This window comes from Triturus cristatus, chromosome 2_2 (genome assembly GCF_964204655.1).
Source record: "Triturus cristatus chromosome 2_2, aTriCri1.1, whole genome shotgun sequence".
NCBI lineage: Eukaryota > Metazoa > Chordata > Amphibia > Caudata > Salamandridae > Triturus > Triturus cristatus.
In genome coordinates, this window is record NC_140582.1 from 961,812,925 (window position 1) to 961,838,090 (window position 25,166).

General features: G+C 44.3%; 1 protein-coding gene across 1 annotated transcript in view; it reads left to right on the forward strand.

Moving 5' to 3' along the window:
- The window catches only part of QDPR (quinoid dihydropteridine reductase), a 67,135-nt gene that overhangs the window by 35,821 nt on the left and 6,148 nt on the right, over positions 1-25,166 (forward strand). Inside the window, exons 5-6 of the mRNA XM_085642375.1 lie at positions 10,405-10,513; positions 20,559-20,642. Of these exons, the coding sequence (XP_085498501.1) occupies positions 10,405-10,513; positions 20,559-20,642 (193 nt within the window). The remainder of the gene's footprint in view (positions 1-10,404; positions 10,514-20,558; positions 20,643-25,166) is intronic.

The following is a 25,166-nucleotide window of genomic DNA, read 5'->3' on the forward strand; positions in this document are numbered from 1 at the left end:
ACACTCATAATGGCAGCGGCAAGTATGAGTCAACCGCCTCCGTTTTTGTCAGAAGCAGGGGAACCGAGCATGACCTGGAAGAATTGGAGAAAAGGATTTGAAACTTATTTGATAGCTATAGGTGCAAATGGTTTTTCTGCATTACGTAAACAGCATATTTTATTACATAATTTGGGGGCGGAAGGGAGGAAAGTGTTTGACAGTTTACCTGAGGTAGAGGAGGGAGATGAAGAATTAGAAGAAAGGGATGTGTATACTGTGACTCTTAGGAAGCTAGAATTACAATTTGCAGATGAAATAAATGTGGTCCTAGAAAGGCATACATTTTATGGTAGAACTCAAGGGAAAAATGAGAGTGTAAGTAACTACATTGCCATTTTGAGAGGCATGGCTAATACTTGTGAATTCAACGAGTTAACAGATTCTCTAATCAGGGATCAGCTGGTTAGGTGTACAAATAATAAAAAAGATACAGGAGAAGTTACTAGTGGGGAATCCTGATTTAAAAAAAGCTATAGAGATCGCAAAAAGTATAGAGCATACAGCTGTGTGCATTAAAGAAATGTCAGTTCAGAGTGATAAGGAGGTGAAAGAAGTAGGCGAGGAATTTAATAAGGTGTGTGCTATCAACAGTAAAAAAAAGTATGATGGTATCAATGAGCAACAGAAGAAGACCATGCCTCAGGAGAACAGAATGAGATGTTTCAGATGTGGAAGCTCAGGACATTTAGCTAATAATATGGGATGCTGGGCTAGAACAGGGTTGTGCAGAAAATGTAACCGTAAGGGGCATTTTGCACGCATGTGCAAGGATATGGCTGAGAAAAATGTGAATTCTATCGGCAGCTATGAAGAAAGCAACAGTAAATTTGTTTTACAGGTTGATGTAGTTGGGGAAAATGGTGTACATGTGATTGACTTACCCAAATGTGAAATAGAACTTGAGGGACAAAGAGTAGAAGTCTTTGCAGATTCTTGTTCCCCGTTTACCTTTATAAATAATGAAACTTTCAAATCGAAGTTTGAGGAAAATGCTGTAACACTGGAGGAACCCGATGTAGTGCCTGTGGGGTATAATAAAGACCCTATACCATTAGTGGGGATGACAGTCATGAAGATAATGTTCAAGGGAAGAAGCACGGTGGGTAAGGTATATGTAGCTAAATGTGGTTCAAACCTACTGGGTTGGGCCCATCAGAAAGATTTAGGCATCAAGCTTGACCCCAGTGCTGAATGTCCTGTTCTGTTAGTGGATAGATCAGTGTGTGGAATGGATTTGGTTAAGGAATTCCCTGAAGTGTTTTCTGAGAAAATTGGGTGTCTTAAGGATTTTCAACACAAGATAATTTTGAAGGAAAATGCTAAACCAGTGGCGCATAAGTGTAGAAATGTGCCAATATTGCCGAAAGAACCTTTAAAATTAGAATTGGAGAAATTAGTGAAACAAAATATAATAGAATCCATTGAATGTGCTGATTGGGTAGCACCCATTGTCATCACCTCTAAACCTGATAAGAAAGCTATCAGGTTATGCATTGACTTGAGAGTTAAATAATAGTATATGGATTGACAGACATCCCTTACCCAATATTAATGAAATGCTGAGTCAGATTGGGGATGCGGAAATTTTCTCCGTGATTGATTTGTCATCAGCATATCACCAAATAGAATTACACCCCACCAGTAAACATTTAACATCTTTTATTACACCATTTGGGGCATTCAGATTTTGCAGGATGCCATTTGGCATGGCATCTGCAGCTGCAGTTTTTCAAAGAGCTATGCAGAAAATTTTAGATGGAGTAAAATGTGTATTATGTTTCCAGGATGACTTACTTATTTTTGGGAAAAACGAAGAAGAACATAACAAGAACTTTAAAAATGTATTAGAAAGATTTAGAATGGCAGGATTGACATTAAGGAAAGAAAAATGCCAAATTGGAGTGAAATCGGTTACATACTTAGGTCATGTAATTTCGAAGGAGGGTATCAAACCTAAAATCAATTTGGTAAATGCGATCAAATCTGCACCAGAACCTACCACCAAAGAAGAAATTAAGTCTTTTTTATGTTTGTTGGAATATTATTCCAAATTTGTAAAGAATTTTGCGGAAGTTACTTACACTTTAAGAGCATTGTTAAGGAAGAATGTGAGATTTGCATGGGACAAAGATTGTGAAAAGGCTTTTAAGGACTTAAAAGAATGCATAATCAATGCAACTTTTTTAGGAAATTTTGACACATGCAAATCAACCATACTCACAACTGATGCCAGTATCAAAGGTTTGGGAGCCACACTAAGTCAAGTGGTTAATGGAGAAGAGAGAATCGTGGCTTTTGCGTCCCGATCCTTGACAGATGCAGAGGCAAGATACTCTGTGGTTGAAAGGGAAGCGTTGGCATGTTTTTGGGCAGTGAGGCATTTTAGGGTGTTCCTATGGGGAATTCCTTTTGTCATAAAAACTGATCATAAACCTTTGACGAATGTCTTTTCAGTGAAAAATATTGAAAGAACCACTCCCAGAATTTCAAAGTGGTTTTTGGGATTAGAAGGGTACAATTTTAGAATTGTATACATTCCTGGACCCAGCAATCATGCAGCAGATTTTTTATCTGGATTACCTTTAAAGGTTAAGGGTGAGGACAATTGTGAACCGGATGAATTTGTGGTGGCAACCATCACGGAGGGAATACAAGAAGATGAGTGGAAAATAAGTGTAGAGAATGATGCTGTGTTCAAAAATGTAAAAGAACTTATAACAAAAGGGTGGCCTAATGAGTGCTCCAAGTTGGAGAGTAACATTAGAGGTTACTGGGATGTGAGAAATGAACTTTCCTTACAAGATGAAAAGGTATTTAGGGGAAATAAACTTGTACCCCCTGAGAATCTTCGAGAGAAAATAGTGCTATTAGCACATGAAGGACATTTAGGCCGCAGTTTAACAAAAAATAAGATTAGGTTACATTATTGGTGGCCAGGTATGGACTCAATGATAGAAAGGAACCTTAGACAATGCATAAGTTGCGCACAAAGTGACAACAGTAAACATGTACAGAAAGGGAAGATATCAGCGGTGGAAGTACCAAATTCTCCTTGGAATAAACTGGCACTTGATATCATAGGTCCTATTGATGTCAAAGGTTTGAGTGGTAAGTTTATCTTAACTTTAGTGGATTATCACTCTAAATGGGTTGTGATCAAGTCAGTTGACAGTGTGGTTACCAGCACTGTGATCGCATTTCTACAGGATGTATTTAGAAGTGAGGGTGTACCACAAGTTTTAATAACAGACAATGGGGTACAATTTACGTCTTCTTTAATGAAAGAGTTTTTACATACTTTCTCTGTAAAACACCAATATTCTGCTCTATACTGTCCCAGAGCCAATGGTCTGGTAGAACGGGTGAACAGAATGATCAAGGATTGTATTCAACTGAATAGTTTGAAAGGTACGGATATAAAGAAAGAATTAGATAACATGATTTGGTCATATCTGATAACACCTCATTCTGTTACTAAGATAACAACGTTCCGAGCCCTTAAAGGTAGGGAACCTGGCACTAAATTGAGTCCGTTATGGTTGGTAGGTAATCATGCGGAGGAAGTTAATCGCAGAGAGATGATGGAAAGAATAAAAGACCATCAAGAACGTTATGTAGAGAGGTACAATGCCAAGGTATCTGAGAGAGAGACTAACTGGAAAGAAGGGGATTGGGTAAGAGTAAAGTTACCTACCTATACACCTTCTGGATCTTCGAAGTTTTCAGAAAGAAAGAGGATTTGCAAGGTTTTAAAAATGTGGTTTGCCTGGATGATGGTCAAAGGTGGAGCCAGGACAGAATTGCCAAGGATAACAGCATTGGTAGTTTAAACTCAGGTGTCACACCTCCAGCAAAGGTCTCTGGAACAGAGAATTCTAAACATGATGGTAGATACTTGAGAACTCATTGTAAAAAACCAAAATGGCACAGAGATTATAAACTGACATAGATGCATTGTAAGAACTCTTTAAATTTTCTGCATGGTAGGAAGATGTGTTGTAATTGTTATTCATAAATTGGTATTTCCTTTTTAGGTCTCGGCTAGCGATGGCTGCGCTTGCGCAGTCTCGCTCACGAGAGATAATGACTTGGGAGAAGAGGGGCTTAAACCCGCCCCTCTTCTACCCTGTTCTCCATTGGCTGGCCTAGTAAATGCTGGCCAGCCATTGGAGAAGAGGTCCCGTCACTCCAATCATGCCCCGTCCTTTTCGGATCGGGGGGCGTGTTTTTTGCGAAAAGTCTCAGGGAGGAGACAACAGCAAAACACGCCCCCGAATCCGAAAAGGACGCTCCCTTTCTCCGAGGCATTTCTGCTGTGCCTCGGAGAAAGGCGGTGGTGTCTTTCGGTGCCCTCCATTAAATTCGATCATTTATGTAGCAAAGAAAATAAAAGTAATTGTCGCTTGCAGATTTTAACTCTCAATGTCTTCAGTCTCTCACATCAACATTTGTGCACGCTCTCTCGGCTCGCGGGTCATCGTTACACAATTCAAGCTGTTTTACCGAGCGCCAGGCACGTTTTACGAAAACCACCCCCTCCCTCACGAACATTTATTTTATAGAACTCTGGTTTCTCTGCCACAATGAACCGTGCTTGGACTATGGTCTCCGCTCTGGCAAACAGTACTTCGACCTCCTTAACTTCCTTTTATGTTGTGGTGCTACAACTCGGCGTCTTGCCTCATTTCCGGTTCTAGTTTTGCGTCGAAATGAATTTTGATGGCAAAATGTGGCATGGAACATTCACCACTCCAACTCGACAGATTAAGAAATATATCCCAAATTATATATAACAGTCGGTAGACGCATGCCTCTACAGTGTTCTCTTATATTTTGAAACCAGAATTGGTCAAGTTCGTATCCTTTCAAAGTTCCCTTTTCAAACAATCATTATCAACGCCAAGTCTGGCCCTGGCACGGTAGTGCGATTTTTGTTTAGTATTAATAAAATTTGACACTTCAGACAGCAGTTTCAGCAGAGAGGACAAAGATGGAATGGGCATGGAATCCACATACTAATCATGCATATTAGTCTGGGCCACTGGCATTTTGCGATGCTGCAGCGTTTTCCTCATAATTATGGATTTGCCAAACTTCCCAAATAATGCTCGCATAATAAATCTCGCTTTTGAGTGATTAAGCTATTGACATTGTAAATAACAATGCCGTTTCTTTAAATGTTTTAAAAACAAACAAAAATAATGTCACGAGCAATGCCAATAGCTCTAACTTTAACAATGCCGAGACCGTTGCATTGTAAATGCTTGTTTTCCTTCCCCCCCCCCTCCTTTTCTCCCTTTGTTATCACCCATGGAATGTTGTCAACGTTCTTAGGTAAGCGCCTCTCAACTGTCACTGAGGCTATGGAATTCGACAAAGACAGAATAAACTTGGTTACCTGTGACGGGGTCTGTGTTTATTACAAACACAATATGCGTATTACTTTTAAACCTTATTATTGGAAATATCTACATACAATAGTGAGATTTTGGATTATTAATTTGAGAGTGTAGTATCTGATCTACTCGAAACAGTTTGCTGAGAAAACCTTGCTCAAGCCCTATTGGCTATTGCGCAAGTAGCAAGCTTTATTTCGAAGAAATATTAGTTAATATCAATCAGAAACCACGCCCATTAAACTCACAAATCAGTTCAATAATAAATACCCAACCAATCAAAATAAAATACAACACTATTTAGTAAGCAAATCGCCTTCCACCACCTTGCCTCCCCCTACTCCTCCCTCCCCCCCCCCCCCCCCCAATCCAGAATTTGATTAAAGGAGGCAGAGATACGTTTATGTTTTGAGGCAAAAAGCTAAAAAAACACACAGTATTTCAATAAAAGTGAATTATTGCAAGACCCAGGTGGCAATTTTAGGTCGATTATGATGAAGCCTGGGTCAGGTAAGCTTTGCAGGATGAACTCAGCACATGTTTAACTTGGGAACTCGTTTTTTGGGGGGGGAATCAAAATCCTGCTCTGGTGCAAGGTAGTGTGCTGTTACTACGGAGTGCTCTCAAAGCCGTAGACCAAACACCTAAAATAGCTTGCAGGTACTGCGTTACCGGTTATGGTACCTCGGTCCATGGCTGCCATTTTAGGTGTTCAGGATTATCAAATCAAAAATCTGAATTGTGATCCCGAGGCAAGCTTCAGGGTGTGAAGCTTACATCAGATTTGTGAATTCTGTTTTAGATGGACGAATCTGAGGGAAAAAAAGGTCTGGCCAGATTTCAAAGACTATGACTCTAACCATGCGCATCTACGAAGGCCAGGCCCTGTGCCCATCACCTTTTGCCGTGCGCAGCGGGATTGGGGACCCAAGTCCAGTTGGGCACAGGGCCTCACGTATGTTGTGTGCGTTAATCACCATAACTGGCAAAATTCATATATATAATTTAATACCATTACATAAAAGCTTATATGACCTATAAGCTTGCTTGGTAACATCAGCATTGTAAAATATATATTCACTTAAAAAACCATAGGTTTCACACATGTTATAGTTAGCTGGACATTTCACTCGTAAAAAAACAATTAAATTCCCCCGTTATAGTTAGTGCAGGCAACTATAACTCACGCGACCGCAATCCTCTGCTGATGACGTCAGATATTACATCACTGATGACATATGTGTCTTTATGAAAAATAAATATTTGTAATATATGTATAGCTAAAGATTAATGGAAGAAGACATGGGTAAATAAGTGTCTAAATACAGTGATGTAATATCTGACGTCATCAGCAGAGGATTGCGGTCGCGTGAGTTATAGTTGCCTGCACTAACTATAACGGGGGAATTTCATTGGTTTTTTACGAGTGAAATGTCCAGCTAACTATAACATGTGTGAAACCTATGGTTTTTTAAGTGAATTTGCAAGGTTTTTTAAATGCTAATTCGTAACTATAACGTGTGTGAAACCTATGGTTTTTTCAGTGAATATATAAACATATAAATATAATCTGCATATCTATATAAATATAAATTCATGCAAACATATACATATGCATGGTATGTACATGAAAGTTTGAAAAACTCTAATACAAGCAAAGCTGAAAAGCCACCTAATTACAAACAGAATTGCTTTAACTTAAACGAGAGCGAGACCTATTGCATTTTCAATGCTTGTTTACTTTGATTCCTCAAGAAGGCATTCAGATGTGTCTCACATTTTCCATAAATTCTGAATGGTAGCACTCTAGTTGCTCATTAGATCACTGTAGTAAAGCTACTGCTCACCAGGGAAGTCTGCTGCTGGTATTGAAAGTGCATGTTTCAGTCTGCATGTCAGAATTTTTTAATGAAATAGAAGAGGATTTGATAAGTCACTCAAAATGTGCCCTAATTTTTCTTTTTTCCTCACTAATCATAATTTCTATGGCAAAATGAACCTCCTCATTGTGTTCCTTTTAAATTAAACTACTCACTCTCTACTACTCACTCGCTACTACTTTCTACTACTCACTTTCTACTACTCTACTACTCTCTACTACTCTCTACTACTCACTCTCTACTACTCACTCTCTACTACTCTCTACCACTCACTCTCTACTACTCTCTACTACTCTACTACTCACTCTCTACTACTCTCTCTACTACTCTCTCTCTACTACTCCCTCTCTACTACTCTCTCTACTACTCACTCTCTACTACTCACTCTCTACTACTCACTCTCTACTACTCTCTACCACTCACTCTCTACTACTCTCTACTACTCTACTACTCACTCTCTACTACTCTCTCTACTACTCTCTCTCTCTACTACTCCCTCTCTACTACTCTCTCTACTACTCACTCTCTACTACTCACTCTCTACTACTCACTCTCAACTACTCACTCTACTACTCTCTACCACTCACTCTCTACTACTCTCTCTACTACTCACTCTCTACTACTCTCTACTACTCTCTCTGCTACTCACTTTCTACTACTATCTACTACTCACTCTCTACTACTCACTCTCTACTACTCTACTACTCTCTACTACTCACTCTACTACTCACCCTCTACTACTCACCCTCTACTACTCTACTACTCTCTCTCTACTACACACTCTCTACTACTTGCTCTCTACTACTCACTCTACTACTCCCTACTACTCCCTACTACTCCCTACTACTCCCTACTACTCCCTACTACTCCCTACTACTCCCTACTACTCCCTACTACTCACTCTACTACTCACTCTCTACTACTCTCTACTACTCACTCTCTCTACTACTCTCTCTCTACTACTCACTCTCTACTACTCACTCTCTACTACTCTCTCTCTACTACTCTCTACTACTCTCTACTACTCACTCTCTACTACTCACTCTCTACTACTCTCTACTACTCACTCTACTACTCATTCTCTACTACTCTCTCTCTGCTACTCTCTCTCTGCTACTCAGTCTCCACTACTCACTCTCTACTACTCTCTACTACTCACTCTCTAATACTCACTCTCTACTACTCCCTCTACTACTCCCTCTCTACTACTCTCTACTACTCCCTCTACTACTCACTCTCTACTACTCTCTACTTCTCACTCGCTACTACTCTCTACTACTCACTCTCTACTACTCACTACTACTCTCTCCTACTCTCTCTGCTACTCTCTCTACTACTCTCTACTACTCTCTCTACTACTCTCTCTCTACTCTCTACTCTCTATTACTCATCCTCTACTCTCTACCTCTCTACCTTTCTCTACCTCTACCTCTCTACCTCTCTACATCTCTACCTCTCTACCTCTCTACCTCTCTCTACCTCTCTCTACACGCACATATATGCATTTATGTATGTGTATATACATATATATAATCTGCATATCTATATAAATACAAATATAAATGCATGCATACATATACAGATATGCATCTTATTTACATGAAATTTTGAAAAACACTAATAAAAGCAAAGCTAAAAAGCCACCTAATTACAAACAGAATTGCTTTAACTTAAACGAGGGCGAGACCTATTGCATTTTCAATGCTTGTTTACTTTGGTTCCATCAAGAAGGCATTCAGATGTGACACATTTGCCATAAATTCTGAATGGTAGCACTCTAGTTCCTCATTAGATCACTGTAGTAAAGCTACTGCTCACCAGGGAAGTCTGCTGCTGGTATTGAAAGTGCATGTTTCAGTCTGCATGTCAGAATTCTTTAATGAAATAGAAGAGGATTTGAGAAGTCACTCAAAATGTGCCCTAATTTTTCTTTCTGCAGCACTAATCATACATTCTATGGCAAAATGAACCCTCTCATGTTGTTCCTTTTTAAATTAAATGTTTTAAATGTTACCACTTTATTCCAATCAAGATGGCTTCAGGTGTGCCATACCTTTGTCATAAGTAAGACTGTTAGCGCTCTAGTTGTTCTTTGGAACACTCTGGGAAGCTGCAGTAGAACACAAAGGAATCAACTGACAGTCTCTGCCCTGGATGTACGTGTTTTACTGAGAATGTCAGACTTCATTCTCACATGACTGAGAAAGATAATGTGAATTTACAGAAAATATGCTCTCAGTTTAGCTTATAGATCACCTTCCAAACCTCTGTGGGAAAAGCATGTGAAAATAGTTTCTCTCAAACATGATTCATGATATCCCAGCAGAAGGCTTTTTCACATGGTAAAATCACCTTAGAACATACTACAATTCCTAAAATGAGTATGGTACCATCAACAAATGATTTATAATGTAACTAAGGTCTTAAAACCTTCTATTAACTGCAATGCTTTTTAATGAGGTGCTATCATGTATATTGATCCCAAGATGGCTGCCAACACTTCTTGGATGAAGTGCTGACAGCCAATCAGATCTCACAATGAGATGTGTGGTTAGGCTCCGCCCAGATATGTATATGATTTTACTTTTGATTTTCTCAGGAACTACTGAACGGATTTACACCATATATGCAAAAGGCACATGCCTGACCTGAGGACTACCTCTTTGCCAAATTTCAAGTAATTCTGTTCAGCCGTTCTGGCTGTAGCTGTGTCTAAAGGTCCTACGGAAAAATGCATGGGGAAAACGCATTTTGGGACCCCCCTTTTTTCTCGGTCCCCGCTGGACGAATCACCCCGAGACTGTCAGGGTAGGAGCTGAACGGAGCGCCCCATTAGTTTTGAAAATTTCGCGAGGATTCGTCAACCGGCGCCAAAGTTATTCAAAATAGAATGTTGAGATTTCCTATGGAAACTAGGTTGTAACTATAACTATCTACTGGCGACCGCCAGTAGATAATATCTATATCTATCTAAAGCAATTTTATTGCATAATGTTTTTTGGGTTCTAAAGTCTTTATAGTCTATGGAGTTGTAGAACGCTGCAACTAATGGAATTAAATATGCTATTTATATTGTTTTTCATTAGGTATGATTGCCTATGGTATGGCGAAAGCAACTGTACATCAGCTTTGCCAGAGCCTTGGTGGTGAGAGCAGTGGCATGCCAGCTGGATCTGCTGCTGTTGCTATATTACCGTAAGTGAAAAAGGAATTACATGGCCTTCTTTGTATGACTAAGTAAAACTGCATTTGGTGGGTTAGATAATTGTATGTGGCATGTTCTTAAGCCTAATCATTGTGATGCCAAACCTCATAGCTTCCTGCAACATTTCCTTTATTGCTGTTCCAGTAAAAATGCCAACATTGTTTGGACAGCTGTTCCACCCTGCATTTTCTTTCCACTTTCTTGAAAATCAAATATTTTTCCCCAAGTGGACTAGCTCTCTGTGAGCTTTCTGTATGTGCTACTTGTGTTTGTTTCATTTAACAAAGTTTCGTGCATTTGGTAGTTAAAACAAGCCACCTAATACATTCACAATCAGTTGTTCATTATTCCACATTTTACATGATTTGGTGCAATTGCTAGCATCCCCACTCCCCCGTTTATTAAAGCTTTAAGTGTAGACGTGTAGCTCACAGCTGTAAATTAACCAGGGGAAACAATAGAAGCTGAGGTGGGAGTTATCAGCTCAAGCCACATCATATTACAAGCTGATGATCATGGACCCTACCATACATAAACTGTTAGTCCAACCCCCCTATCCCACACCCATAGGCGTGCCGTAGCTCTTTTAAGTGTTGGACTTGGTAAATAATTCAGGCAATTCTCCACTGGAACTTGATAGAATTTGGCATGCCATGTGCTTCTGTGTGTCGGTCTGCGACTTTGAGTTCTCGTACTAGCAGGTAGCAACCACTTAAACTTCTCAAGGTGTTTTAAATCGGGATCCCCGTCCCTTGTGGATGTAGTCAGGGGGGGGTTTAATCCATCTTCCTGGGAGGGGAGATCAGAGTGCCACATCGCTTCTACCAGTGCTTCCTATGCCCTGGCTGTCTCCATTGAGCTTTGACCCCTCCTGGCCTACCGCATTCGGACTGCCTCCTCATAATCCGCCAATCTTGTAAGCTCCTTCTTCCACATCTCAATTCTAGGTCCCCTCTGAGCTTTTCAATTCCTGGCTATTTCTCTCTTTGCTAAAAGTAGTGCCAAATACTGAAATGTACTCGTTACCTTAGTCTTAGCAGTATGCAGGAACAAATGCAGTAGGCAGTAGCTAGGTGTACAGTAAACCTCCCTTTCAATGACCTCCACTAAGGTGCTCGCGACAGTTCCCCAGTAAGCTGTCAGTTCTGGGCAGCACAAAAAAATGTGGAGAAACTCAGCCCATAGTTGCCCACAACGGGGGCATTTTGCCTCGTTCACTGCAAAATGTCTGTTTATCCTCCCTGGTGTCCATTCCGCCCTGTGTAATCCGTAAAAATGAATAAAATCAACAAGAAACAGAGCAGCCGGGTTATAGAAGACTGCATCACCTAGGTCTGTTACGTGATGTAAGAATATTGCCCACCTCAAATGGTCAGCTGCCACTTGACCACAAAAATATACATGTACGGGAGGGAGATGAGTGGCAATACTAGTTGATAATAGGTAAAGCAATGTAATGCATATGGATAGGAAAACAAACAATAGTCGTATTATTGTAGTCTTTGTTGGTCTTTATTGCAGATGCGCTTGGTTTTTGTCTTTGGAAATAGCCAACGCGTTTTGCCCAGATATGGGCTTCTTCAGGGCAATGAGTGATGTAGATTGGGTCTTGCCATAGTAATGAGCATCAGGAGAGCCTGCTCGTAGTGAAGCATCCAAGGAAGGACGTAAGGTGAGAGTGAAGAGGCCTCCGGTCACGGGACCGCCAGTGTGTCCAAATGTTGGAAGAAACCAGGCCAAATGGTGGAGTAAATTGTCAAAGTGTCTTCAATATAAACTCTTTGTGTAGTGTATCTTCGCAGTGTTGCGCGAAACGATCCGTGTCCGGCTGGCATCCACGTCAATGGCAACTATTGACGTGGATTCTTCCAACATTTGGACATATTGTCGGTCCCTTGACCTGATGCCTCTTCACTCTCACCTTACGTCCTTCCTCGGACGCTTCACTACGACCAGGCTCTACTGATGCTCATTACTCTGGTAAAAATGAATAAGCCTGAATCTGGCGTTTCTAGATCCTTGGACATGTGGGCCACAAGCATTCCCCAGTCTTTCTCCTCCAGGGGAATCCCAAGGTCCTCCTCCCAGAGTGACCGGAGGCTGTCAAGAGGCAGCATCACATCTCCCCTCAGTCTCCTATATAGGCAGGTGACTGCCCCATAAGCGTCCGAAGATGTGATTATATACTTTCATCCAAATGTATGAGGTGGCTATGCCAGTCCTCCCTTCAAATGTTTACAGACCGTTGACGTAAGCGCTCTATGCAGAAGGAAGTGTTCCTGCAGTAAGTTATATCGCTCTCAGAAATCGGCAACGGGAAGCATGAGTTCAGCCTCCAACAGGGCCCTTATCGTCGCTGCATCTGCCGTCACCCACTCCATCAGTCCTTGTCATTCACCTTTGTGTGGGAGTTCTGTCAAGAACATTGGGATGTCCGGGATGTACTGCTGCCACACTTTTGTCTTATGTAGGCTCCTGGTCCAGCACTTACGCAGCACTCAAAATTCAGTACTGTCACCAGCGCTTGGAGTGAGTAGCCGTAGTAAAACTTGTGATAAGCGGTGACGGTCCAAGACAGCTGGGCCTAAGTTGCCCCTCCTTGTAACTCTACCCGCCACCCATTGCATGAGCCACTGCAATTGTGCCGCCAAATAGTAGATCTCAAAGTGCGGGAGGGCCAAGCCTCTCCTCTTCTGTCTGTCGTTGCATCGTAGTTAATGCCACTCTTCGCCTGCCCGACCCCCCCCCCCCCCTCCCCCCAAGAAAGCCTGTGGATAGCGAGGTGAGGTCCTGGAAAAATCTCAGTGGAATCCATACCTGTAGGACCACAAAGTAATACAATAATTAGCACAGGGCTATCATTTTCAATAAAGCAACCCTCACCGCCACAGATAGGGGAAGGGTGGACCACAACTCTGCGCTTGATCGACCTCCACGGACACCCTTCCCTAGTTTACCCTCTAGGAGACCTGCTGGGTCATGAGGAATCTTCACCCCGAGGTACGGCAAACCCTGAGAGTCCCATGTCGGACTCCTAAATCCCACCGGACTATCTGTGTTGGATACAGACAGGACTTTTGCCAATTAACTTGTAAGCTTTTTCACTCCTCTGAAATCCCCCCCTGCCCCTCCTCCCCACATCTCATAGGAAAAGCAGGAGATCATCCGCATGAAGCGCAATATGGTGCTAAGCCCTGATAAGTGGTTACTGCCTTGGCATTAAAGGCTAAGGGCTCCATGGCCAGGGCAAACAGTAAGGGTGACAGTGGGCACCCCTGCCTGGTGTCATGTCCCACTCTGTAGCTCTCCAATAGTCTAGCACATGTTCGCACCCTGGCCGAAAAGTCTGCATATAATAAGCAGGTCCACGCAACAAATCTCGGGCCCAGACCAAATAGTTGCCTGGTACCATAAAGGTAGGGCCATTCTATTCTATCAAACGCCTTCTCTATGTCGAGCGCAAAAATCAAGTCCATCTCTTTGTCGTATGTGTCGGACTCCAAAACCCAAAGCAGTCTACTGATGTTAAGGGTGGTATTGCAACGGGGTATTAACCCCACCTGATCCCGGTGTATGAGTGTGGGCATGTGTAGCAAAGGGCAGGTGGCCAGCACTCTACTTAGGATTTTATAGTCTAGATTTAGCATTGACAACCGCCTATCGGCCTTCTGGTCGTAAACCGGTTTTCCGGGCTTCAGTAGGGGCACAATCAGGGATTCTCATGTGGCTGCAGGGAGTATTCCTGTGTCTACCACTGCTTTACACAAATTCACTAAGCGGGGATCTAGCTCCTCACATAAGTGGAATAAAATTCCACCTGCAGCCTGTCCATGATGGGGATCTTATTTCTAGCTATGGATTTTATGGCAGCTTTAATCTGAGCGTGATGTCTCCTCCCAGAGTATCCACCTCCTCCAGGGTCACAACAGGCAAGGCTATGGGCTCCAGAAAGACTTCATTGTTAACTGCAGAGCAGGCCACTTTGCTGATATATATATATATATTAGTGTAGTAGATATGGATGCAAGGTTAATATCAGCTTGACAGAACAAGATGTTGCCATTGTCTCCCTGAAGTTCTAATATCACCGAACCCCACTTATTGTCAAACCACACTAGTAGTGCGCCTATGCGGTCCCACTCTGCATGCACTCGTAACATATAATTCATATAGTCAAAGCACCTCAATCGCTCAAGCTCTTTGCTACTTTTTCTTTTGCTTCCAGCAATGCTACCTACTCTTCTGGGTGTCCGGGTCTGCGCTTCTCAGTGTCTGTTTCGTCTCCATCAGTAGAGTCCTCCAGATTCCCACTGCATCCACAATGTACCTACCCCTGATCGTCACTTTAAACGCATACTATTCCCCCTGTGGACTCGAGGTCGAACCCGAATTTTCAACTAATTATTTTCTGAGGGCTGTCACTTTCGTGTCCTTAAAAACCAGGTCGTCTAGGGCTTCCGGTTTCAGTCGCCGCATCAGTATTTACTGTTCTATACTTTAAGGCTCGCCCTCAGCCTGGCCTGCATTAATATATGATAACGGTCCCTGTAATAGAGGAATCTGGCTACTATAGGATGCAGGGCACCCCTGGTCAGGGCTGGCGAGCCCGTACCCTATGTGCTCTTTCTAGAGCGTAAAATGAGGAGAGCCCATTTGGTGCCACTTCCTTTCGCAGCCATCTTTCCAAGTAATCCATCATACTAGCACCTTCAGTGCGTTCTAGCAGGCCGATAATTCGTACATTAATACATCTTGACCTATTTTCGGTGTCCTTAGCTCGCAGCTCCAGCATTCTGACTTTTTGTTCCATAGTTATCAGTCTATTCCACTATGCGGAGACCTCTGGTGTCACCTCTGCCAGTGTGCGCTCGGCAGTCATGACCCGTTCTGTAATGCGTTGTTGGTAATCTTTTAAGAGGCTCAGATCTGTCCCTATGGCATCAATCTTTGTTTCTAATCCCTCAAGAGACGCAGTGATAGCCTGCATAGTATCACAGATCGTGAAGCGGTCCTGATTACCATCTGGTGAAGGTAACCCTTCTCTCCGTGCCTCTCCCGTTGAGTCCTGCTACTGCCATCTGGCTAGGTGTGTTCTGATCGTGCCGACAAATAATTTTCTCCATTATAATCAGTGTGTGGTTCTCAGCTTCTCCGTATTCGTGATCCCAGCGCATCTCCTGTTCATAAGCTGCAGCTTCTCTGTCTGGCTAGTGTATCAACCCCGCTCGGTTCCGCGGAATTTGTCCCTGTGGCTCGTTCGGCATCACTCTCTCCTGTTGCACAACCAGACAAGCTTCTCAGGGCCGGTGCCTCCGCTGCCAAACCAATGGTCCTCCCACATGAGAGAGAGAGAATCCCTCACTATCAATCGTTCCAGTATGACCCCCTAAGATGGACCAGTGTTTGATTTTGAGTGACCGTTTCAGACCGGGGTCCCCGGGCAACTAGACGGTGTACCTCTCTCCCCTGGTGTTGTGGCAGAGGGCCCCCCGGATGGTTTGCGATGTTAATGGGGTCAGTCTTTCCCATCCAGCACTCCCAGGGCCTCCAAACACCACAGGCTCCCTCATAGCGCATTCCAGGCTCAGCCTTTATGCTCCTTTGTAGGCCCTTTCTCAAAACCGTGCGGGGTGGTGTGGCCCTGCCAGATCTTCTACCCCCTGCCAAGACCACGGTTCTATGCAGCCCCCCCCCCCCCACTTCACTGATCTGATGGGAGGCCCTCCGTTTGGCAAACAATTCATGTTCTATGGGGTCACAGGGTTTCCAACAAGCGCCACCTCCTCCATGCTGTGGCTCAGGCCTCACCCCAATAATTCTGCTGCCTCGTTTTGAGGCCTGTACCATGGGGTAGGGTGCTCCTCTTCCACTCTGGCGCTGTATTAGCAGGGCCCCAACATGTCCTGCGATGGGAGGTCAGCTGACAACCCCCTCCTCCATCTAACGCTCTCAGAGGTCACCTGGACTCCAAATATTGCTGACTACCCCTCATCGCTGCCTTGCTCTCGTCTCTATTATGTTGCACTCCTGTATGGAGGCCCTTTCCCAGGGCCGTGTGGGGTTGTCAGGCCCAAATAGTTCCTCTGTCTGCTGCCAGGTCTCGCCCTCCCCGCAGGCCCGCTACACTTCTTCACTGGCCCCGCGGGAGGCCCACCGCACCACACGGAGTCTCCTGTGGCATCCAATCCATGACTATTGCTCCACTTCACTGCCCAGGCCGCACTTTGTAACAGCCACGATCCCAGCTGCAGGTCCGGGGGGGTCACACGAGGCCCAGACAGTCCAGATGGGGGTTCGCCGGGCGGGAGCTCTGCATTTCCTGCCCTACTGCATCGGCGTTCAGCCACGCCCTCCCCTACTTGTGTGTGCTGTTTACTAGTATGCGCGCGTCTCTGAGTAGGGTTTAGGGGGATACTATTATTTGAATAAATCTATAAATACTACGAGCCGTAAAAGCATCGTTGTGAAGGTTTCCTTTACTGTGTGTGCGTAGAAGTTCAGGAATCTCCCTTTCCTGGCCTCCGACCCTCCTTAGTTAGGGGTCGAGTGTCGATACAGGGTATGGCAGACCCTTGTCTACCAGAGGGGTGCATTACATGCTTCCGCTGTGGCGATGGAGTGGCCTAGGGTGGGGTCAGTCTCATCGTGCACTCTCAGCCCCCTTTATGTATATCCATGTGACTTTACCATGTTTTACATGTCCCCGATCCTGGTATTTTCCCCCAGGAGTGTAGGACTCCCCTGTGCCACAACTATCCACATATATTTTTCTTTTCAGTTAGAAACATTATTAAAATGCTAGATTACCGCAGAGTGGACCCAATTCCTGTTCTTTTTGGCGGACTTGCCATGCATTCCTGCTCTGGAGACTCCTAGCATTTGTTTACTGAGAGGTGCTGTACAGTTTTCAGCACAATGCTTGACTGTTATGGCAACCCTGGTGCAAGGTGATTGGACGACGGGCACCAAGTGTCACTCTTTCTTCATGGATGGCTACAGTGTCAAGACCATGATAGACTGGTGGTTGATGACAACTAACTATGGTTTAATGGTCCATCCCTTTATATCCTTGTTGGGGAGGCTGCCTCCTCATCTTTTGTGGTAAAACCAGTGCATGCAGTCAGACCTGGGACTTTACAACCCCCCCACCTCTGCCCCCCCCAAGAGCGTGTAATATATTATTACTATCATTATTTGGTTTTTGTAGAGCGTGCAGCTACTCAATGAATATCGTGGCGCTTAGGTCCGATGTCCGAGATCAGATAAACTGATAATAGAAAGGCAGTTTGAACAGCCACGTTTTTAGGGTCATTTTAATAGCACTCTCCTCTTTGGTGGCCCGCAGATGGAGAGGGAGGGCATTTCAGCTGGAGGTGGCGAGGACTGAGAAGGAAGAGCCGCCCCATTTCATCATCCTGGTTCTTGGCACAACAGCCAACATGGCATCAGAGGAGTGCAGAGTTCTCATTGGTAGATAGTGTGTGAATCTGTTGGTCAGGTAGCGGGACCTGCCTTATAGAAGGCTCTGTGAGCCAACACCAGCTCCTTGAAGTGCACACGTTCACGGATTGGCAACCAGTGAAAATCTTTGAGGTGCAGGCGAACATAGTCATGTTTCTGGAGGTTGAGGCAAAGTCAGGCAGTGGCATTCTGCACCAATGGAAGTCTTTTGAGTAGGTATGCTGGGATGTCCCCGTACAGCGCATTGGCGTTATCCAGCCGTGATATTATAATCGCATGGATAACTGTTTTCCAGCAGTGAGAGATAAGCAAGAATTAAAATGTTTTTAGAGTTCTTATGAGGCTGAAACATGCACCTACCACACTGTCAACCTGTGGACGAAAGGACAGTGATTTATCGAATTTTACCCCCAGGTTACGTGTGACTGTAACCGGGGTAGGGGGAGAATGAGTGGAGCTGAGCCAGAAAGTGCCACCCCAGGATGGAGGGGGAATGCCAAAGGCTAATACTTCGGTCTTACTGGGCTTGCATTGAAGATTGCTCTGGCCCATCCAGTGAAATACCGCTGATAGACACGTCTCAAGTCTTTCCTGTACTTTGGGAGTGTTACTGTCCCAGGTATGGAGGATTTGGGTGTTGTCAGCGTAGGACACAACCTGTAGCCAGTACGATTCTATCAGAGCTGCCAGAGGAAACATGTACACGTTAAATAGCTTAGGACTCAGGGCAGAGCCATGAGGGACGCCATGTCTTAAAGGTATGGAGTCAGATGTGAAGGGTGTCATCCAAACTGACTGACTTCTGTCCAATAGAAAGGACCCATGCCAAGGCGGCGCCACCTATCCCAATGTTCCGCAGTCATTGCAGAAGAATGGGATGGGAGAACGTATTGAACCTCTGCCAATAGATCTAAAAGCAGGAGGGCCTCCTGCTTTGCCTGGTCTACTGCTAGATTGATGGTATTGGGTATTTCAACCAGAGTGTTTCCGTACTGTGTCCAGGACGGAGGCCCGACTGAGAGGGGTGCAGCAGCTGATGTGCGTCCAAATATTTGGACAGCTGGATGTTAATCAACTTCTCCAGAATATTGGGGAAGGCTGGTACTAATGCAACAGGCCTATAGTTGGCCAGGATGGATTTGTCTGCAGCGGGCTTTTTCAAAAGTGGAATAGGCTTAGCTTTTTTCCAGCAGCTGTGCACAGTGGCTTCAAGTATGGAGGCATTTAAGAGGGAGTTGAGGGTGGGATTGATTGCCACATGATTGGCCGCTAGAATATGAGGAGGGCAGGGATCATCTGGAGAGCCAGATTTGCATTTTAAAGCTTTAACCGAGTTCTCCAGAGAGATGGCAGCAAATTCAGTCAAGGCACCAGATCATGAAGTAGTGGCAATTGATGGCAGGTTCTCCGACCAATCGATATCCGAGGTGTTGATGAAGCCTGTGATATCCAAGGCCTCGACAGTACCTTTGATCTTATTGTCAAAGAAGTTTGCGAGTTACGCGCATAGTTTAGGGTAGACCTCTAGGTTCTGTGTGGAGGCACTAGGATTAGAGAACTTCTATGCTATTTTAAAGATCTCCCTAGGTTTGTTGCTGGCCGTTGCAATTTCGCTAGCAAAACAATTCACTTGGGCCCTCTTTATTTCTTGGTGGTAAAAGTTGATCTCTTTTTTATAGAGATCATTGTTGACTGGTAGATGGAGCGTTTTTTCCTAAGCTCCCCATTAACCAAGGAGCTGTGGAGCGTTTTAAGAGGCCGGACCCAGCCTGCAAGGGTGCAGTAGTGTCCGCCATATGTTTTAGCCAGGTATTAACCGCCTGTACATTCACTTCAATGGTTCTTTCTAGAGTGGGAACGCTTTTATTAAGTAAGGAGAATGTATGTGATAATCAAGCTGTATCTACGAGCAAATAGTTACCTCTGTCAGATGATGCCAGCAAATATGTGGTGGTTTAATCTGAAGAGTGATATACACTTTGCTGGGGTATGTCTCCCTTAATTGCAAAGCTAACTGTAGTGGTAATTCTCAGTGGTTTTAGGCTTTGCATTGTAACAACGTTCTTTCAAATTAAGTTTTTCCAGGCAATTTTGTGTTTTACTAATAATAATAGTTACTAATCTGAGTTGACGGTCATGGGTATTGTTATTTCAGTTATATTATGCCTTTTGCGGTGATATACTTAAATACCTGTGCTTCAAAGTGCCTGGTGTTTCTTTGGCATGGCCAGTGGGCACAGAGCACAAGTTGGCAAGTTAGGTTTTTTCCTATGATCCATCAGCACTAATTAATTCGCCAGTTAAGGCGAATACTATTATTTCTGGAGGCTGATAGATATTTACCATTTAAATAATTTTCAATTGTTTAATTACTGATAACTGTGTCTTACAATCTTTCACTTGTAATTTACGTGCTATGTCTGTTCAGAAGCAAAAAACCGAGTGTTCCATGTAGAATGGTTTCACGTCTATGGCTTTTTTCTGCTGCAAGAAGATTAATGAGTCAAAGAGATTACTTGAGATCTGACGTGCAAGAAAGCATTCTGTTCAAAGGCTTATCTCTCTAAATCACAGGGTTACCTTGGATACACCTGCTAACAGAACATCAATGCCGAACGCAGACTACACTTCCTGGACGCCATTGGATTTTGTTGCTGAGTAAGTATGGAAGCCATTGATAAACTTGACAGCTATTTCGATGCACAAGTACTAACAACGGATATGTTTTGTTCCTAAATTCATTCTTGGATGCTGCTGTTTCTCTGCTTCCCTAGAGAGATTAAGTCTATAATTTCTGTTTCCAAGAGTTTGACCAGTTTGACCTATTGACCAGTTTCATGCAGTGGGGCACAGCTCATTGTCATTCGACAGTGTTGTGCGTGGCTGTTTCATTCCATGAGACCTGCTGCCCTCTTTTAACACTGCAGCTGGTATCCAGTATATTTGGCTTAGTAAGGCTAGTTCCACATTGCGACCTATATATATTGGAATCCTGTTGTAACATGCTTCAAGAGGTGGCTAAAAGATGGTTCCCACGACAGTCACATCTAATAGGCCCTGTGTATACTTATAAAAGATTCAACACGTCTGACTGAAAGCCCTGGACAGAGGAGGTGGGAAAAAGTACAAGGGAGAGAGCTCACTGATGAAGAATGGGCGAGGCTCCATGATATGACCTGAACATCCATATGCAATGTTAAGGGGGGGGGGGGGGGGGGAGACAATCAGTGCAAACTACATACATAAAGCTATCAGAAAAGCTAGCATGGGACAGACAGAAGAATGACAATTGCTGAACAAGGTGAGAGGCGACATGTACCTTTGCTATGGCATTGACCAAAACTAACCATATACGAGGAGGATGTTCTCAGAGCTGGATGGGATGTTTTTGGTCCAGAGTGAATTGGGAGTGGTCCTCCTGCCATTATTATTCAAGGGTGAGTGGTCCTACAGATCATTAAGAGGCAAACAGTTCAGCCTCGCCCATGTCCCAGCAATCCATGCTATCCTGGCCTTGTGGAGGAAGTAGAAGGTGCTGACTGAGAGGTGGGAAGACGCAACTTTACAACATGGTAGCCATTCAAAATTTAACACTTGCCCTAAAGCAACGATTTCAAACTTTTGAGGGAAATTACTGCCCTTCCTGATGTTTCTATTGATAGAATTCTGACAACTCACTGGTCTTCGGCCCCTCGGAGTGCTTTCCTTAACTATCGAGGATCTTTCTAAATTTAGCCCCACTAGATAAACGTGGGTAAATATGAAGGGGAAAACTAACATTGGCAAAGCCAGTAGGTCCCACCTGTACAAGATCTATTGGCTTTGCCAATGTGTTGTAGAGTGAAGTGTCATGGAGTGGTGTAGAGTTGTGGATTGGAGGGGAAGGTTGTGGAGTGACGTAGAATGGAGAGAAGTGTCATGCAGTGTCATAGAGTGGAGTGCCCTCAAGCAGAGTGGAGTGTTGTCAAGTGGAGTGTCGTGAAGTGGTACAGAATGGCATAGAGTGGAATGTTGTGGAGTGGTGTAGAGTGTATTGGATTGTCAGGCAGTGTCATAGAGTATAGTGGAGTGGAGTGGCATACAGTGGCATAGAGTGTTGTAGACTGGGGTGGCATAGGGTGGAGTAGAGTGGAGTGGTGTAGATTGTAGTAGTGTGTCGTAGATTAGAGGAAAGTGGAGTGGCGTGGAGTGAAGTTGCGTGGAGTGTCATTGAGTGGAGGGTCCTGGAGTAGAGTGGCGTAGGGTAGTTTGTCATATAGTGGAGTACAGTGTCATAGAGGGGAGGAGCATAGAGTGGAGTGGCTTGGAGTATAGCAGAGTTACATAAAGCATAGCTGATTGGCATAGAGTGGAGGGGCGTGGAATGGAGTTTGGTGGACTGTTATGGAGTGGAGTAGAGTGGAGTGTCATTGAGTGGTGTGAAGTGTCATTGGGTAAAATGGTGTAGAGTATAGCAGAGGGTTAAAGAGTGGAGGGCCATATTGTGAAGTGGAGTAAAGTATGTTAGAGTGAAGTGGCGTAGTGTAGAGTGGAGTAAAGTGTCAGATAGTGGAGTGTCGTAAAGTTTAGTAGATGACCTAGAGTTAAGTGGCACTGTTGTCATAGAGTGAAGTGATGTAGAGTGGAGTGCTTAATGTGGAGTTTAATAGAGTAGAGGGGGATGGAGTGGCGTGGAGTGTCGCAGAGTATTATAGAGCATAGCAGAGTGGAGGGGTGTAGAGTGGAGAGGTGTATAGTGAAGTAAAGTGGCATAGAGTGCAGGGGTTTAGAGTGGAGTAAAGTGTTGTAGAGTGAAGTGCCTACTGTAGAGAGGAGTAGAGTGTCAGGGTAGGGGGGCGTAGAGTGGAGTAACTTGTCTTACAGTGGACTGTAGTAGTGTGTTGTAGATTAGAGTGAAGTTGCGTGGAGTGAAGTTGCGTGGAGTGAAGTTGCGTGGAGTGAAGTTGCGTGGAGTGAAGTTGCATGGAGTGAAGTTGCGTGGAGTGAAGTTGCGTGGAGTGAAGTTGCGTGGAGTGAAGTTGCGTGGAGTGTCGGGTCGTGGAGTGTCGGGTCGTGGAGTGTCGGGTCGTGGAGTGTCGGGTCGTGGAGTGTCGGGTCGTGGAGTGTCGGGTCGTGGAGTGTCGGGTCGTGGAGTGTCGGGTCGTGGAGTGTCGGGTCGTGGAGTGTCGGGTCGTGGAGTGTCGGGTCGTGGAGTGTCGGGTCGTGGAGTGTCGGGTCGTGGAGTGTCGGGTCGTGGAGTGTCGGGTCGTGGAGTGTCGGGTCATAGAGTGTCGGGTCATAGAGTGTCGGGTCATAGAGTGTCGGGTCATAGAGTGTCGGGTCATAGAGTGTCGGGTCATAGAGTGTCGGGTCATAGAGTAGAGGGTCATAGAGTAGAGGGTCATAGAGTAGAGGGTCATAGAGTAGAGGGTCATAGAGTAGAGTGGCGTAGGGTAGGTTGGCATAGAGTGGAGCACAGTGGCATAAGAGTGAAGGAGTGAACAGTGGACGGCCATAGAGTGAAGTGGTTTAGAGTATAGCAGAGTGACACAGAGCATAGCAGATTGGCGTAGAGTGGAGGGGCGTGGAATGGAGTTTTGTGGACTGTTACGGAGTTTAGTAGAGTGGAGTGTCATAGTGGTGTGAAGTGTCATTGGGTAAAATGGCGTAGAGTATAGCAGAGTGGTGTAGAGTGGAGGGCCATATTGTGGAATGGAGTAAAGTGTGTTAGAGTGAAGTGGTGTAGCACATAGTGGAGTAAAGCGCCAGATAGTGGAGTGTCGTGAAGTGTAGTAGATGACCTATAGTTAAGTGGCATTGTTTTCATATAGTGTCAGAGTGTAGTGACATAGAGTGGAGGGGCATAGATTATCGTAGCGTAGAGTAGAGTAAAGTGACGTAGAGTGGAGTGGCTTAATGTGGAGTGTAATCGAGTAGAGGGGCGTGGAGTGGAGTAAAGTGTCATAGAGTAGAGTGGAGTGGTGCAGAGTATCGTAGAGTATAGCCGAGTGGAGGGGCGTAGAGAGAAGTGAAGTAGCCTAGAGTAGAGTGTCATAGAGTGAAGTAGAGTGTCAGAGTAGAGGGGCTTAGAGTAGAGTAACTTGACTTACAGTGGAGTGTAGTAGTGTGCCTTGGAGTTTTGTAGAGAGGAGTGGCATAGAGTGCTGGGGAGTGGTGTACAGTGGCGTGTCATAGAGAGTAGAGTGGCCTTGAGTGAAGTGGCGTAGAGTCGTGTGGAATGGCATAGAGCTGCGTGGATTAGAGTGTCATTGAGTGGAGCATTATAGAGTGGCCTGGCATAGAGTGGGGTACAGTGAAGTAGAGTGGAGCTGAGTGTCAGTGAGTGGAGTGTTGTAGAGTGGAGTATGCATGGTGTCATAGTGCACATCCATTGCAGACAACATATTTTCAATTGAAATGTCCATTACGTTTGTACAGACTTTCAGTTTTGCTGATTAAAGCTATACCACGCACACACGCTAATGTGTGCAAATGACATTACCTAGCATATTAATTTGTTTTGATCATATTCAAATATATTTTTCCAGCACACTTCAGACTTACACGAACATATGCTTCATTTGTGCTTTTCTAATTCTGTAATGAAGTATTTGCACAGTTCATTTACAGAAGTTAAAATGTTGTTGTGTGCTAGAAAAAAGCCTGGTAAGTAAGTAGAGTGGAGTGTCATAGAGCGAAATAGAGTGGAGTGGCATAGAGAGGAGTAGAGCACGGTAGAGTGAAGTGTTGTAAAGTGGAGTGGAGTAGAGTACTGTGGCATGGAGAGGAGTGGAGAAGAGTGGCGCAGAGTAGCATAGAGTGATGTGACGTACACCGGAGTGTGTGTTGTGGTATGCACTGCCATTACAGACAACACATTTTCAATTGAAATGACTGTTACATTTGCACAGACATACACTTTTTGTTTGGTTGTGGAGTGACGTAGAATGGAGAGAAGTGTCATGCAGTGTCATAGAGTGGAGTGCCCTCAAGCAGAGTGGAGTGTTGTCAAGTGGAGTGTCGTGAAGTGGTACAGAATGGCATAGAGTGGAATGTTGTGGAGTGGTGTAGAGTGTATTGGATTGTCAGGCAGTGTCATAGAGTATAGTGGAGTGGAGTGGCATACAGTGGCATAGAGTGTTGTAGACTGGGGTGGCATAGGGTGGAGTAGAGTGGAGTGGTGTAGATTGTAGTAGTGTGTCG